The 17,303-nt window shown below is 40.3% G+C and overlaps 1 protein-coding gene and 1 pseudogene across 1 annotated transcript; both read right to left on the reverse strand.

Moving 5' to 3' along the window:
- Nucleotides 1-4,986: 4,986 nt before the first annotated feature.
- On the reverse strand, nucleotides 4,987-9,101 carry LOC141647056 (cytochrome P450 72A397-like; annotated as a pseudogene).
- A 680-nt stretch (nucleotides 9,102-9,781) lies between these two features.
- On the reverse strand, nucleotides 9,782-13,684 carry LOC141647059 (cytochrome P450 72A397-like). The gene is made up of 5 exons (XM_074455094.1): nucleotides 13,290-13,684; nucleotides 11,349-11,566; nucleotides 11,021-11,265; nucleotides 10,542-10,929; nucleotides 9,782-10,337 (listed from the first exon to the last, which is right to left on the reverse strand). Exons 1-5 carry the CDS (start codon nucleotides 13,570-13,572, stop codon nucleotides 9,909-9,911), a joined length of 1,563 nt encoding a protein of 520 aa, XP_074311195.1. The 5' UTR covers nucleotides 13,573-13,684; the 3' UTR covers nucleotides 9,782-9,908.
- Nucleotides 13,685-17,303: the final 3,619 nt, after the last annotated feature.

A 17,303-nucleotide genomic window follows, 5' to 3' on the forward strand; every position in this document is an offset into this window, starting at 1 on the left:
ATATGTACACAAGCAGACAGAGCAAAACCTCGATCATCCCGGCCTTTAACGGGGAGTGGGGGGGACGAGCCGATATGCTAACATATGTTCAACGGCGGTCAAAACGTAAACTCCGTTGCCCGAATCGCCGGGAAGAGACGAGTGAAACGCGATCGCCCTCGGCAAATTAAGACCGAGCTTAAAGACGTTAAACACAGTTGAGATACGCATTCTAACTGCCTCGGCCAAGCCGAAGGTAAAAACGAAAAAGCGCTCAATTAATTAACGCAACTGCCCTCGGCAAATTAAGACCGAGCTTAAAGGCGTTAAACACGGTTGAGATACGCATTCTAAATCGCCTCGGCTGAAGCCAAAGGTAAAAACGAAAAGCGCTCAATTAATTAACGCCAGAAGACAAGTGAAGGGGTAGACCAAATGCCTCGGCCCAGCCAGAGGCAAAGCAAGCAAAATTCTCATTAAGAAAAAGATAACGAGTTACAAGAAGGAGAAACACAGACGACGGCCGTCCCCTTTGGGATAAGCCAAGACTCTACCTACCAAGTTCTTACAAAATACAAGGAAAAGTAAAGCAAAAGGTTTCGGACTGGTTCTTTGAAGCGCCAAAAGGATGGCAGGGAGAAAAGGCTTAATAGTTGGCCCCCGAATAGCTGAAGCTATCCGAGACGCCGGGTGAGCCTGGTGACGACCGCCCGTCTCCCTATGCCTGTTGCCGCTTGCCCTTACCGCCATCGCCAGCGTTACCCTCGGTGAGCGACTTAGATGCAATCTGGGCAGCCTTAGCATCCTCAGCTTTCTTGGCAGCCTTAGCATCCTCAGCTGCCTTATCCGCCGCAGCTTTCTTAGCAGCCTTAGCATCCTCAGCTGCCTTCAGTCTAGCGGACTCCTCCTTGGCCGCCCTCGTCTTCTCTGCAAGGGCCGCCTCTGCAGCGGTCGCCTCCTCCTCCTTCTTGGCCCTCACATCCTCGGCAGCCTTATCCGCCGCAGCCTTCTCTTTAGCCTCGAGCCTATCGTCGAACAGCTCGTCAAATTTTGTCCACAGAAAGGAGCCATCCGGATAGACCTCATCTATCACCTCCCTGAAAGCCTCTTCGGTCAGGTCCCTATACTGAGCACACATGCGAGGGAGAATCGTGCTTTGAAGCGTCTCAATATCCTTCTCCCTTTGGGCAAGGATAGCACTAGTCTCCCTATGCGACTCCGCTTGGAGCCGATACGCCCTTTTCGACTCCTCCCTTTGGGCGACAACAACGTCGTAGCCGCCCTTGTACCTGTCCCGTTCCTCCTTCAACTTGGCGGCGGCAGAATCAGCAGCCTCTACCTTGGCCTTCTCGGCCGACAACAGCTTCTCAATTTCCTCGACCCGCGCTTGTGCGGCAAGGAGGTCAAGCTTAGCCTTCCCGGCCACCCCCTTTGCGGCAACAACATCGAGCCTCAGCTGCTCTATCAACGGTCCCGTCTCGGCCAAGGCCTTTTCTTGCTCCTTAATACGAGAGCCGGCCAGATCGGACCAAATCCCAATCCTCTTGCTCACCTTGTACCCCCCATTTTGTGAGCTGGTCGTTGGATATCGACGCGAGTACGGAGTCGGCATTTTTCCCGCCGTCCGCATAGGCCTCTTCTCAACTCGCCGCTCGTAATTGGGACAGACTGCGCCGGTTGATCTACAAAAATTCAACCAAAGAGTCCACGTCAACGTTCATGGACATACCGGAGAGCGGTCATCGGTATATCTAATGAGCCGGCTAATCTGAGCCGCAAGTTAGACCTGTCACCGGAGGGCTTGCTCTTCTTGGCGGTTGACCCGTTTCCTCGGCGCGGCATTAACATGAGCGACGGAAGCGAAGCATCGGTGGCATGGGTAGATCTTTTCCTCTTACGCCTAAGCGGAGATCCCTCAAAGATCGGAATCCTCTCCATCGACAATGTCAACGACCTCCACCCACGGTGGAGGCGGAAGCGAGGTTGACACCGTCGCCGCCGTAGACTTGGCTTTTCGGACCCGGCGAGGCAAGGCGGCTACCTTGGCTGGGCCGCCGTCTCATCCAAGCCCTTCAAGAGGTCGAGAGGCGACGGACGGCGGTCATGCACATCGACCTTCGGATTCTTCTCCTTAACGTTTCCGTCTTTGTCCAGCCCCATCTTCTCGAGGAGTTGCTCGGATTTAACGGGACCAAAGTGCTCGTAAAAGAAACGAAGTAAAACTTAGACGAAGGGACATGTCAAGAAACAAACAACGAAAAACATTAAAGCAGAAATGGGCCTCACACCGACCCCACTCACCCCTGTGCTAGGGCGGTATGAGGCCGACATAGCAAAGCGGCTCGTCCATCAAGATGACTTGCGTCGGGGGCAACCAAACCTTCGGCGCCCCATCATCATCGACCTCGAAAAGCTTCGAGTGCTCGCTTCTCGTCCTCATTAAGATAGACATTCGCGGCGTCCATCTTATTCTTGCCCTTGGGGATCATCTTCTCACGCTCCCCTTTGCTCTCGCACCGCAAGTTAACGTGGTCTTTGAAAAGACCGAGGCAACGGATAATCATCCGGGACCTCGACATACACCCACCGTTCCTTCCAGCCCTTGCAAGAGGTGAGCTTAGGCACGGTGAGATAGCCTGGCTCGATCTGGACGCTATACCACCCCGGCCACCTTGAACATTCATTCGAAGAAAATGAATTCGGCGGAATAAGTTTACCGTTGGGATCACCCCCCGGCGACACGACCACACGAAGCCGACTATAGTTCTAACGGCCAAAGGGTGAAGCTGCGCGCCCGCAACGTTCATCGCCTGAATTATGGTAGAGACGTACATATTGAGAGGAAACCGGAGACCATACTCCAAATGCCTCATATATACGCCGATGTGACCCGGGGGAGGGCAACAGACGGTCCCGACCCTCTCCAGGGATGACAATGTTGTACCCCTTGCCAAAAAAGAAGTGCTCTTGAAAAATTGAGCAGGAAGCGTGGCGAGCCCATCGGTCCAAGCACGATTGGGGCCGATGGTGCAGGCATCGTAATGATGCAAGACTGTCGCCCTCTCCGCACCGGAAGGATTCCTTCCCTCATCATCGACATCATCTTCCTTTGCTCCGAACTCTGCGGTCAACTTCGGGGGAAGGAGACCTAGGGCCCCTCGACCTTAACGGAATTGCGGCTACCGCCTCCTCCTCATCAAAACGCGACGGGGAACCCCGGCGCACGGCATCTTGGGGACCGGCATCGTAGAAGACATGGTTCACAACAATTACTTAAACAAAACAAAAAGTTGAAAAGGTTTTTCGTTTTACCTTGAAGAAAAGTGCTACGCCGACGTAAAAATTCTGAAGATCGGAAGAGAGGGAAAGACTTGGAATTTTGGAAAGAAGAAAATTTTTTAGAATGAATGAAATTATTAACCAATTTCACTTCAGAGATCTGGTATTTATAGGCAAAGGCCCATAAAGGAGGACCAATCAAAACGCAGCCCATGAAGCGTCAGCCAATCAACGAAGAGACACATGTCAGGCATGCGTACACGGAATGTCTATCAAGTGAATCTAACAATCAATGTACATCATCCCTCCCACCATATCATCGCCATCGCCATGTCACCCCAAAGCTTCACTGACAACTTTTTCACCATTGCCACCTTACTCTATCGCCCTCCGCACCGCGAACCTATGCCCCTCTTGTCTTATTGCACAACCAGATTTGCCACCTCCCTTACCCCTAGTCGATTTCCAACTTGTCGCCACCATCGCTCCGATCCCACGAAATCCCCTTTCCCACACATGAAATCCCAAGATCTAGGGTTTTTATGGGTTCAAGACGGTTTCATTGGTTGGGTGGGGTTTTCGGGAGGTTTAGTAGAGGTTTTGAAGATAAGGGTGGGGTTTTTTATATGGTAGCGGAGTTGGGTGGTTGACCGAGAAGAGATTAGAATCGTTCGGTGGTGGTCGATAGTGTGGAAAGGATTGACGCGGCGGTGGCAAGCGATGCTTTGAGTTTCTTCTTATTGTTGTTGGTGGTGGTCGGACAATACAATTTGATGATGATGATGATGATGAATGATTCACTTGGGGGTGTTGGTGATTAATGTCTCGAGATGTTTTAGGTGCTTAGTATGTGTTTTGAGTGAATTAAAATGAGGGTATTTTAGTCTTTTTATAGTATATAAACTTAACGAGTCGAGTATTGAATAAGATGATGATCGAGAATGAAATACGGTGGGAATTCGGATATATCAAGTGTAATGTAGGTGGTTATTTGTAATAAACAAAATACAAGGTGGTAGTTTGTAAAATACGCTAAATACTAGGTGGTAAATAACCATTTTCACTAACTTTTATAATACATAATAATAAAATAATTATTAAAAAAGCTTTATTTTAATAATTGTGTCGATATAATTAATGTAAATGTTGAAGATTAAAATATTAATTTTAAATATGTTTTACGTTTTTAAAAATTATTTTTTTAATTAAAAAAATCGATTAAAAAAGGCATAGAAATTATTTCTTGACCCGTATTTTGACCCTAACCCGACCCGTGACCCGTATGACCCAATCCGTACCTGACCCAACCCGTATTCGACCCGACCCACCCGACCCGTTTGACAGGTCTACTAATAACCTAGTCATTAGGTGATGACTTCCTTGTGACACTCGACATCGTCTCGATCTTTTAACATTGTCTAGATAGAGGGATTTGGAGGGGATGGAGAATCGAACCTGTAACATAGATGGAATGTGAATCGGCAAAAGTTTTTCAATGATACAACATTGCTCGAAATCAAGAGGAAACAAGTACAATTATAATTTGGATTGGACATCCACATATCAGAAAGTCGAAGTTGCTAAAGAGAAGTACATAAAATAACATATACAGAATAGTAATTACATTCCGGCATTATACTAATCACAGTCCAACAATTCTCATTTATGACGCGACACAAGTGTAAAGTCTCACAACCAAACAATATATAATGTTAAAAAAGAAGGTGGTTGTAAGATGTCACGAACATCTTTTCGTCACAAGCAAGAATAGCTGAAGATAATAATAATAATACCGTAGTAATTGGTAAACTTCACTACAAACCATTATCGGAGTACTTATTTAGAGTGTATCGATGGTATTCTAAACTATTACTCCGTATATTAATCACAGTCAGGCATATCCTCAAAGACAATGTAGGATGAGGTGAGACGCATTATCATCAAAGACGACGTATGATGAGATGGGCTCCGTATTGGGGTCGAAGAAGTATCGAAGTGGTAGGAGCATGGGTGTAAGATGGTGATAGCTCGAAGGAAAACCGCTGTAAAAGCATAGCTACTGCAATCTTAGCTTCAATCAGGGCAAAATTTTGGCCAATGCATATTCTTGGCCCTCCAGAAAAAGGGAAAAATGATAGATTCCCCTTGGTTGCCTTTAAAATACCTTCCGAAAACCTATCTGGTTTGAATTCCATCACGTCGTCACCCCAAAGATTCGGATCCTTGTGCACTTGGTATATTGATAGACCAACCGAAGCACCTTTAGGTACACACAGGTTACCTAGCATTGTATCATGGTCATATACCCGTCGAGAAACTGTAAGCACCGGAGGATATAATCGCAACACTTCGTATAGTATCATCGTCACCTATGCAAACACGACAACATTTACAGTAAATTAGCAATATTCTCTCCTATTATCGGTAGAAAATACTTCTGGCCAACACCAAAATAAACAAGGTACATAAACAAGAACGAAAACCAATTTTCTCACCGACTTTAGATGGTTTACGCCATCAACATCCGGTAGGTTATGTCCAAATACAGACAAAATTTCTTCTCGGGCTTTCGTTTGCCAATCTTGGTGCTTGCTAAGCAAAATCATCGTCCACACTATTAACACAGAAGTGGTCTCCTGACCGGCAAAGTAAAACAACTTACACTCATCAATCATATCCCTGAAACTCATTGCAAGACGCTTGTTACGCCCATGGCTTTGAGTCTCCTTTAAATTGGACTCCAATAGTATCCCCAACAAGTCATCCTTAGCCGCTTCCCCGGCATCCATTGCCTTCTTCCTTTTGTCAATTATTCCTTTAAGTAAACTTTGAATTTCATCATCCACTTTTTTCATTTGTCTGTTCGTCTTTGTTGGCACATATCTAGAACAATATTTTTTTCGGTGTCAAATGAGCAGCAAGGGCATTATTACAATACATGACGGAGGGGGATTCAGGGGAGGGGGCAAATGAAAAAAGTGGATTATGAAATTAATTTATTTAAATATATGAGTTTGACAAAACTAACGGATTAACCGTAAAAATAGCAGGAGTAAGCAGTAAACCTAATAGTATTAACAGGGGATGTAGTGAAAGTAATACTATTAACAACGGGAGTGGTGAACGTGTCTCATAATTTTACATTTCATCGTAATTTCAAGATATAAATTGTAAATGTATATGTTAACCAAATTTAGCGAATCACATTTCATAGAAAATAAAATTTAAATGGTAGATAAAGGTAGCCCGAGCATAGCGGGAACCAAACCTAGTTAAGCGTAATTCACAAACCAATTTACACAATATATATGCCGTGATTCGTATAACTTACCTCCATCCAGGTATATAAACGGATTGAACGAGGCGTATAGTGATTAGAGTTTGTTCCTTGAGAAGTTCAAATATCCTTCTTCCTTCCACAAAGCTACTACCAAAAGCGACTCGCGAGATAACATCTGCAGATTAAGTTCATAATATCCGGCCACACATCTAACTCAATGAGAACCGATTTCCGACATCAAATTATCCCATTTGTCGATCAACTCGTGACACTACCACGGAATCTTTGGAAGCATAAGCTGCGTCGTTTTGGAAGCATTTGAGTCAAAAAATTTGAAAAAACAACTAAAGAGTACTATATACTTACAAATCCAAGGAGTAGCTACCTTTAACTTTTCCATATGGAATGCAGGGTTAATAAGCTTCCTATGCATGGCCCATTTCTCGCCCTCAAGGCTTACAAGTCCAGGAGCAAGTAATCGAATAAGTGGGTTTGTGCTAGGCTTTCGGAATTCATTCATCCTAGTGAATACCTCCCTTATTAGCTCCGGTTGAGTGATGTTTATAACCGGAACAGGGCCCATCCATGTAAAACAGTTTTGACCTATAACCATGTACAAAACAATGTTTATTGCTCAATCTTTGATAACAAAATTATTTGGTCTCTTAAAATGACATTCGACCATGGTACTACTACTAATTATCGGCTCCCAATCTATTTAACAAAAACCGACATTCGACAATGGTCTCTTAATTGTTAAGTGAGAGTTGATAATAAGGGTGTGCTTAGAGATGGAAATGAGCACGTGGCCGGCACGCCCTAACACGAACCATGACTCATTATGGCATGACACGGGATTTTGCACGGCCAACACGATAGGCCGTGCCAAGGTCTTATTTCGATGACACGACCCACTGACATCTCATGGGCATATCACGCTCGGGGCCTCGGGCCGTTTGAAGGCCTTATGAACATACAAATAACCGTGTCTAGGCCCCACCCGCGTGCCCTACCGACGGCTCATGGGTCAGTACGGTGGGTGACCCTCGGGCACCCCCGTAGTAGAAAACATAAAGTAAAAGGGAGAATGGGTTGTGTCCATATATTGTGGGCCTGCAGGGTGGGCCAACAGCCAAAAACCTCCAAAATTCCTCAATTGTACGGAGTAGTAGGTCGCCTCAAGACACGTCAATGGCCCACGCACGCACGACGGTCCAGGTGCCGGCGATGCCTAGACCATGAATAGGTAACTTTTAGTTGAAAATTTCAACTGTAATGTTTTAGTTTACTTTAAAGTACTATTAGTTTTTCCTTAAAGAATTTCATCCCTTACTACAAATCTTGATTACGCCAATATACTTTGAATCGTATCAGTTTGTGGCTTTGTATTCTTTCGGACGCCATCTCATTTTTTTTTAAATCAATAGTTAATGCATGTAGGCGTCAACATCAGACTTATACATCAGATCAGATGAATAATTAAATTCAAAACCTAAACATAAACAGTTGAATAAAATCTCAATATTATACGGAGTGGTTAGCAATAATTATCCCTAAAGACCGATTTGGCGATTTATAAACCATAATAATAACAATGGTTGTAGTTCCGTACATACAATCATACCACAATAATAACTGTTTTGTCCCCTTTAATATTGTCTTCTAGTACAAAATATAATAAATTATATTTTTAGTAAATTAGATGAAATCATGAAAAGATAACTAACATAAAAACTCGAGATGAAAGTGAACCAAAATATAATAACCTACTGTATTTTGTTTTAAAAATTGACTTGGACTAACTTTTTTATATAAGCCGAAATGTTATTTATCAAACACTATTATTTTGATCAATTGCTAATGAAATACATTGCCAAACATAATCCTACCCTATTTTTATGGAGGGGCGAATATTATGCTGACGGCTATTGAACTCTCAGTTACTCAGATCATAACTATCATCCTTTGTGACTCGTGATTTTATCAGCTAGCCTAACTAACATCTATAAACTACTATACTTACACAAATCCTCATTATAGACGGGGATATCTTACTTAACAGTTAATACATACTCCGTAGTACTCTATAATAAAAAGACAATTAATTAATTAATTGCGAATTAAACCAAAAAAAAAGATTAAAGAAATACTAACCATATTTATCAACATGTTGATGAAGGAAAGGAAGAACACGAGTAATAAAATCATTAGTAAAAGGTATTGGTTTTTTACGAGCTTCATCACGCATTTTAAAGGTATCCTTTAAATCTCCATATAAAGGCCTATATGAATTACCATTAAGCCCTTGTTCTCTAAGTTTTTTCTCAAGCTTCTTAGGTTTCAACCATGCCCAATTTAGTAATTTCCATGCTACTATCAAAATTAATGCAATACATGATATTATTATTGAAATAACATAATATTGTTTCATCATATTCATTTGGGTTTTTAGATTTTTTTTGTGATTTAATTGGGAAGAAATTTGGAAAAAAAGACCAAAAATTTAGAAAGAAGAAGTGGAGGGAGTAGTAGTTCCTTATAGATTAGATTATTTTGCATGGACCAACGTGTCATATATATAGTCGACCAATATATATGGAAGTAATTTGTTTATCAAAAATTCCAATATTCGTCACAAGCTTGTAATGGTCAAATATAACCCACTTGAATAGATAAAAATAAGTCATTTATAATTTTTTAGGTATTCTGATTTTTTCTTTTTAATATATTTGAAACGTTACAAGCTTATAACAGATATACCTATCAAAAGGAGACTTACTGTTTATTTATTATGGTACTAGAACAGGGTAGACCACGAAAAACGAACCTAACTCTACTCGAATGATCTATCGTGATATTTGAAAGACCAAATTGCAAAATTGAAATGAGATTAGAAGCACAAATTCTCATTATAGATGAACACTATCCATCTATAACTATAGACGGATAGTGTTCCTCTTACAAATAAAAGTAGGTAGTGCAAGTTGGTAGAAAATGGATAACCCAACTTGCTCTCCCACTTTAATTTTGTGAAAGGGCTACTATCCGTCTATAGCTATAGACTGATAGTGGCCGTCGAAGTATGAATTAAATTAAGGTAATTTCAGTCAAACTTTGAACCTAATCTACATTGACCCGTTTTGAAATGAGCTAATCATAATTGCTCAATATGATGAGAATTTGAGCATGTTTAGCGTCACTTTAATAAAACTGTTTATTTTAAAAATGAATTGTATGTTATTTCATCGAACAACTTGTGATATTTTATTGAATAAAGTGTGTTATTTTTAAGGGGTCCTCAATTCTAGAAAAAGACCGTCCTGACATGATTCCATTTCTATATTTAAGAATAAGCTGAGTTGCACAATCTTCAAAGACGGTGAACAATGAGGTGAGCCCCATATTGGGGATAGAGAATCAAAGAAGTGGTAGGAGCATGGGTGTAAGACGGTGAAAGCTCGAAAGAAAACCGCTGTAAAAGCATAGCCAGAGCTATCTTAGCTTCAACCAGGGCAAAATTTTGGCCAATGCATATTCTTGGCCCTCCATTAAAGGGGAAGAATGATAGGTTTTCCTTGGTCGCATTCAAAATTCCTTCCGAAAATCTATCTGGTTTGAATTCATTCACATCGTCACCCCAAAGTTTAGGATCGTGATGAACTTGGTATATCGACAGGCTCACCATACCACTTTCTGGCACACAGAGGTTACCGAGCATTGTATCTTGGTCATTTATTCTTCGAGAAATTGAGAGCACTGGAGGATATAATCTCAACACTTCGTATAGTATCATCGTCACCTATGTCAATCAACAGAACATTTCAGTAATTAGTATGACGACAGCACTGGCATAGGGATATCAATAATAAGGAATAAATATAATAGTTGGGCCTGATGGTTCATCTATCATGGTATCAGAGTCAACGTGACCATAGGTCACGAGTTCGAATCCTGGCAACCTTACTGATTAATCAAAAGGGAGGAATTTTGAACCATAACTCACCGATTTCAGATGGTTTACACCATCAACATCCGGTAGTAGGTTCTTTCCAAATGCCGACAAAATTTCTTCTCGAGCTTTCATTTGCCAATCTTGGTGCTTACTCAACAAAATCATCGTCCACACTAGCAACACGGAAGTGGTCTCTTGACCAGCAAAGTAGAATAACTTACACTCATCGATCATTTCCCTGAAACTCATTGCAAGGCGCTTGTTCCCATGGCTTCGAGTCTCCTTGAAATTTGACTCCATTAATATCCCCAACAAGTCATTCTTAGCAGCTTCTCCGCCATCCATCGCTTTCTTCCTCTTGTTGATTATTCCTATCAATAAACCTTGGATGTCCTCATTGATCTTTTTCATTTGCCTGTTATTCTTTGTGGGCACATATCTAATAAAACCACATGAACATCGATTTTAGCGTAATTTACAAACTAAAATACGACTATAAATACATAATGCGATGATTAATTTTGACTTACTTCCATCCGGGTATATAAATAGATTGAAAGAGGCGTACAGTCATCTGAGTTTGTTCTTTGAGAAGTTCAAATATCCGTCTTCCCTCCTCAAAGCTACTACCAAATGCAGCTCGAGAAATAACATCCGCAGTTAAGTTCGTAATATCCGGCCAAACATCTAACTCAATAGAACCGGTTTCAGACATCGAATTTTCCCATTTACCAATCAACTCTGTGACACTAGTATGGAAAGCTGGAAGCATAAGCTGCAACGAAAATTGTTGAAGCATTTTAGAATTAATAACTGCCGAAAAAACAGCCAATACAAAAGTAGATGTATAGTGTATACCTTTAACTTCTCCATATGGAATGCAGGGTTAATAAGCTTCCTATGCATTGCCCATTTCTCGCCCTCAAGTCTTACAAGGCCAGGGACAAGTAATCGAGCAAGCGGGTTCTTTTTCACCTTCGGAAACTCATTCATCCTAGAGAAAACCTCCCTTATTAGCTCCGGTTGAGTAATGTTTATAACCGGAACAGGGCCCGACCATGTAAAGCAATTTTGACCTACAACCATGTAACACAATGTTCACTTTGCCTTCCGTTGCAGAATATTATCTTAACATAAACAAGATCGATAATTTAACGATAATATATTCTCTAAAATGATTATGATCACCATTCAACTTTAATATCAAAAATGTGCATGGTTTTGAGTCTTTTGACTAGAAAAGTGCCGATACTTGATGATATTCAAACATTATGTTTTTTTTTTTTTTTAGCTTGAAGAGCTTCCTAGTATCGTGATAATTAATATATACGAGTGTCGAAACACAGTGCAGTACGCAAATAACGACACTAATGTGACAATAAATCATAGCAATAACCCTTTTAGTAGTAGAAATAGTTACAACAATTTCGATTGGAAACGAAAGCATAAAGGTTGTAGCATGAAAAGAATAAAATGAAAAGACAAATCACAAGCGTTTGTGTTACAGACGTGCTCCTCTAGTAAGGCCCTGTTCTTTTGGTGAAACTATATCGATCCGAATCGAATCGAACTTATAGGATCGAATCGAACTAAACTTATAGGATCTCGAATCGAACTTATTGGATCTGAATCGAATCGAACTTATAGGATCGAATCGAACTTATAGGATCTCGAATCGAATCGAACTTAACTTATAGGATCGAAGTTAACTTAAATTAAGTGAGGTATAGGATCGAATCGAACTTATAGGATCTCGAATCGAATCGAATCGAACTTATAGGTAGGATCGAATCGAATCGAACTTATTAGATCTCGAATCGAACTTATAGGATCGAATCGAACTAAACTTATAGGATCGAAATGAACTTAAATTAAGTGACTTGAAATCCAAAAAAGAACAGGGCCTAAGTAAGCACAAGTTGCATGCAAGAGTAGGTTCAACATGGCATCTTTTTGGGTTATAGCTCCCAATCTAAAGGTTATCGTCTTCTTAACTTGAAGACTCGAAAGTCGGTCAACGGTAGAGCTATAGAGTTATCGAAGTCGATGAAAATTCATACTGGAATTGGGAAGAAGACAAGGTGGAGAAACCTAACCAATTAACACCTTGGAGTTTTTATACATGAAGATGAAAATTCATCACAAGGAACAAGGATTAAAATGAGGATGTTTTTGAATATGTGTCCCCACCAACTTCTCCTAAAACACAACAAACTTCACTTTGACTTTCAAGGAGTCATACAATTATATAATGAAGTTGAATCTTCTACAGATTCAAAGTCTTGTAGTTGATTTGTACGACAAATGTCGCAATCCAAGAGAATTCATGTTATGTTGCGGTTTATGAGCCTAATAACTATCATAAAACCTCTAAACATCAAGAATGGAAAGATGCAACGGAAGAGGAGCTTAAAATACATGATTGAAAAAAATCATACTTGAGATCTCCCAAAAAGACCAAAACATACGGATGGTCAAAGTCAAGTGAGTCGTTCGAACCAGATTCAATCCAAATGGTTCAGTTCAAATATACAAAGCAAAGCTTTGTTGTAAAAGGTTATTCTCAAGTCTCAACAGTACCATATTAACTACATTGAGACGTTTGCCCCTACTATAAGACACGATATTATACGACCCTTAATTGCTTTGGCTGCTTATTTGCTTAACATAAGTGGAACATCTATCAAATATATGTAAAGCCAGATCTATTCATAAGTGCATGGCATATAAGAGGCTGATATCAAGTCTTAGTACTAATCGACTGAGCTTACTAAAATAAAAATAAAAGAAAACACTAACCATATTTTGCAACTTGTTGGTGAAGAAAAGGTAGAACACGAGTAATATAATCATTATTAGTAAAAGGAATTGGTTTTTGTCGAGCTTCATCACGCATTTTGAAAGTCTCCTTCAAATCACCATAAAAAACCTTATATGAATTACCATTAAGCCCTTGTTGTCTAAGTTTTTTCTCAAGCTTTTTGGGTTTCAACCATGCCCAATTTAGTAATTTCCATGCACACGTCAAAATTAAAGCAATGCATGATATTATTATTGCACTAGTATAATATTCTTTGATCATATTTATTGGGTTTTTTTTGTAATTTTTGTGATGAACTAATTGGGAAGAAAATGAAAAGATGAGAATAAGAAAAATGGGTATGCAAATTGTGGGAGAGGCAAGTAACTAAGTTGAGAGAGTGGTACGTATATTATTTTGATTATTAGATTATTATTGTTGTGAAGGGTCGGAGAAACGTGGCATTATTAGTGATGAACATGAAGGCAATAATTTAATCTGGTCTCCAAAACGAAACTTCCTCTAATTTTTATATTTTTGTCCCTAATTTTTATATTTTTGTATTTGATTTATTGCGGTCTTCATGACATAATTTTGACCGCATTTTCCAACTACTCTATATATATTCAATAGGTCTTGGTATAGACGGGTGGGGCGAACAGACGGGTAAAGACCTCTAATAAAATGGGTAGGGGGGACAAGGTGGGGCACCCCCCATGTGCTTCACACTTTATGGCAAATGGGTATTTTATGAGGGAAAATGGTATCCGTCTATACGTATAGACGGATAATGTCCGTCTATAATGAGAATTTGTGATATATATTATACTCCCTCCAATTTCATTTATTGTTCCCCTTTCTTTTATCTGGTAAAATATACTCCCTCCTATTCATTATACTAGTTTGAATGCCCGTGCGTTTCAACGGGGTAATTAACTTATTTATAATGCAAAAAAAAAACATAAGGGTTTAATGTTTACATTATATGTCTAATGATTTGTTTACATATTATTAAAATATCTCTTTTAAAAAAAAATAAAAGATTAATATATACGTGGGTTAACTCTTATTTATAATCATATAATCACCCCACCTTATACTAATCTTTCGATGTGGTACAATTCTACTATTTATAAGTAATATATTCACCAAACTTGGATTATTTTTCTGATGTGGGACAATTCTACTATTTATACGTAGTATATCATCAAACCCGCATTGTTTTTCAATGTAGGACAAATAACATACTCAGAATTACACCATCTTTTTTGCACTTAGTTCGACATTCAACCAGATCCCGAATACCGAATACAGTTAATTGTTACTCATTATATTTAATAGTTATATTTAAATTTAATAATATGATCAAGTACTCTCCATTAATATTTGTCATTGTTTTTCTACATTTTTTTTTTTTTTCATTTTTATCATAATTGAGATACGGAAATTTCCGTGGTACCCCTTAATTTTGTCAGATTTTCCATGTTACCCCTACTTTTAAGAATCAGCCTATGGTATCCTTGAGGTTCCATTTTTTTGCCCATGGTACCCCTAATGTAAAAATTTGTTAAATAGACGTTAAGTTTGATGGCGTGGCAATAAAATAACAATTAAAATATAATACCTCCTTTATTGTTTTATTGGTACGGATATCTCTCTCTTTTAAATGAAAATTTAATTAAGTATATCATTATAATATTGGAAATTTCTCATGGTAACCTTGAACTTTGATAGATTACACATGGTACCCCTAATTTTAAGTTTCTACAAATGGTACCCCTGTGTTCACCTTTTTCTTTCCCAGAATACCATTTGACAACTTCCGTCATAACGTCATTGCTCCTATGACTTTTGACCCCTTTTTCTTTTGTTATCTAGTACACAAACACTTCATCATCTAATTCTTAAATCCAAATTTTATTTAATAAACTAACATTGAATACCTAAATAACAAAACACAAATAGCATGGCATGCTCAATTACTCAAGTTACTCATAGGAGTAACGACGTTATGAAAAAAGTAAACACAAGGGTATTATATGTACAAACTTAAAATTAGGGGTATTATGTGTAATCTAACAAAATTCGAGGGTACCATGAAAAATTTCCGTTATAATATTAACCATTTTATCGATCTTTCTCCCACCTAAAAAAATGTTACAACTTTAAAAATTTAACATTTAATTCAAGATTATGTTTAAAGTCTCTTATATAATAAGTATACTTTGAGAGATTCAACATATTTGTTGTGATACCTAAGTTCCAAGGATAAATCCTATTTATAATCATGGGATCACCCCACCTTATGATAATCTTATTGTTCCGGGTGTAATTCCAGAGCAAGTATCGTTACCACCCGTGGCTTGTAGAATAATGTCTTTGGTTGAACCCTTCTCGCTCTTATCGCCTCTCTCGGCCTTTCCTGCAACAATGAACGAAGGCGAGGGCTTGGCTTTGTGCCAGCGTACCCACTCCGACGCCAAGTCGGTGAACTTATAGGTATAAGTTGTATACTAATTGGCTAGGAATGTATTGTAGAGAGATAAGGGAGATATTACCAGATGAATAGTGTATTTTAGGTTATGTTGTGGGATCCTTTCCTCAATGAAGGTTGAGGAGTATTTATAGGCTTTCACCTTTTGGCACGTAGTGGCCAAGTGGCCAAGTGGCTTATCAGGTGGAAAGACCGTTCTACCCTCGGCCGATGGACCTACGGCAGGCCGGCGGAGGGTCTTGGATGTGAGTACGCGGACATGTGTCCCATTGGCGAGTGTCTGGCCGAGACCCGGCTATCGTGCCGATGGGCGATCTAAGCCGTTGACTTCTTTGTGGATATCCTTGACCTTGCTCGGTGTGTTGACTTGGTCGGCGGTGCGAGAATATGCCCCATCAATTTGCCCCAGCCGTAGTCTATGCCGTGGTATGGGCTCCGATGTATGCTGAGCATATATTCTGCACTAAGTAAATTTCGAAAATCTTTCTGTATCGGTGTCTCCTTGTGCATCGGCGTGGCTCTTGTTAGGCCGCACCATATACCATATCCCCCCTCCACATGGATGCGTAAAGGGCATCCGATGTGGAAAAAGAATGACTATATTATTTGGCCGGGACCAGGGCGAGAGTGCGGTTGATTTTGATTGCCCCATTTACCGGGTACTCTGGCTTGGTTGATCGGTAGCCGCGGATCTTGGATACCTAGGGATTTGTTTGAGGGAGATGAACAAGTCGAAGAGATGTGAATAGGCGTGTTGAAGACGCTTGGTCACTGTTGCGTTGATTGACATTCAACTGTTGCGACGATTGACATCCCGCGGTTGCATGCTTGACACGTGTGTGTTTCTTTGATTGGTTGACGCTTCATGGGTCTGTGCCCTGATTGGTCCTTCTTCATGGGCTTTTCTCTATAAATAGGGTAGTTATTAAAGTGATTTTGGCCTTCATTTTATTTTCAAAAATTTTTTCTAAAATCTTCATCTCTCCAAACTTTCAAGGGTTTTCTTCTTCTTAATCTTCGGAGTATTTGATCCGGTGAGTGTTTTTCTTTAAGGTAAACAAGCAAACTCTTTATTTTCCTTGCTAATAATTTGTTGTGAACCATGTCTTCTCACGATCTTGGGCCTAGTAAACTGCGTCGGGGGTCCTAGGTCCGCTTCTCTCGAAGTTGATCCTCAAATTCGGAGGAATGGGAGGATTCGACTCTTTTGGTGATCTTGGTGATGATTTTGGTGATGATATGGAAAGGTCTCGCCCTAGTGAGGGGAGACGGTACGTCATGGATCACGGCTATGTCTGTAAGATCCGCCTTGATCGTGCTTGGTCCCGTAAGCTTGCCCGTTGTTCCGGCGGGAAACTTTTCGAGGATCATTTTTTCTTTGGTAGGGGATACGAAATCGTTATCCCGGGGAGGGTCATTTGTATCTTGCCCTCCGCGGGCCATCTTGGCGTGTACTGCGGCATTTGGAGTACGGGCTCCGGTTTCATTGAATGGGTACGTTGTGGCCATAATTAGAGCC

The sequence above is a fragment of the Silene latifolia genome, chromosome 3 (genome assembly GCF_048544455.1).
Source record: "Silene latifolia isolate original U9 population chromosome 3, ASM4854445v1, whole genome shotgun sequence".
Lineage (NCBI taxonomy): Eukaryota > Viridiplantae > Streptophyta > Magnoliopsida > Caryophyllales > Caryophyllaceae > Silene > Silene latifolia.

What these genes read in the sequence shown, in the direction of transcription:
- LOC141647059 (XM_074455094.1), bottom strand. Translation starts at nt 13,572, where the DNA reads ATGATCAAAGAATATTATACTAGTGCAATAATAATATCATGCATTGCT. An exon ending in ATTTATATACCCGGATGGAA is followed by an intron (nt 10,930 to 11,020) that starts GTAAGTCAAAAT and finishes TGGTTTTATTAG; the next exon opens with ATATGTGCCCACAAAGAATA. An exon ending in GTGTAAACCATCTGAAATCG is followed by an intron (nt 10,338 to 10,541) that starts GTGAGTTATGGT and finishes TGATTGACATAG; the next exon opens with GTGACGATGATACTATACGA.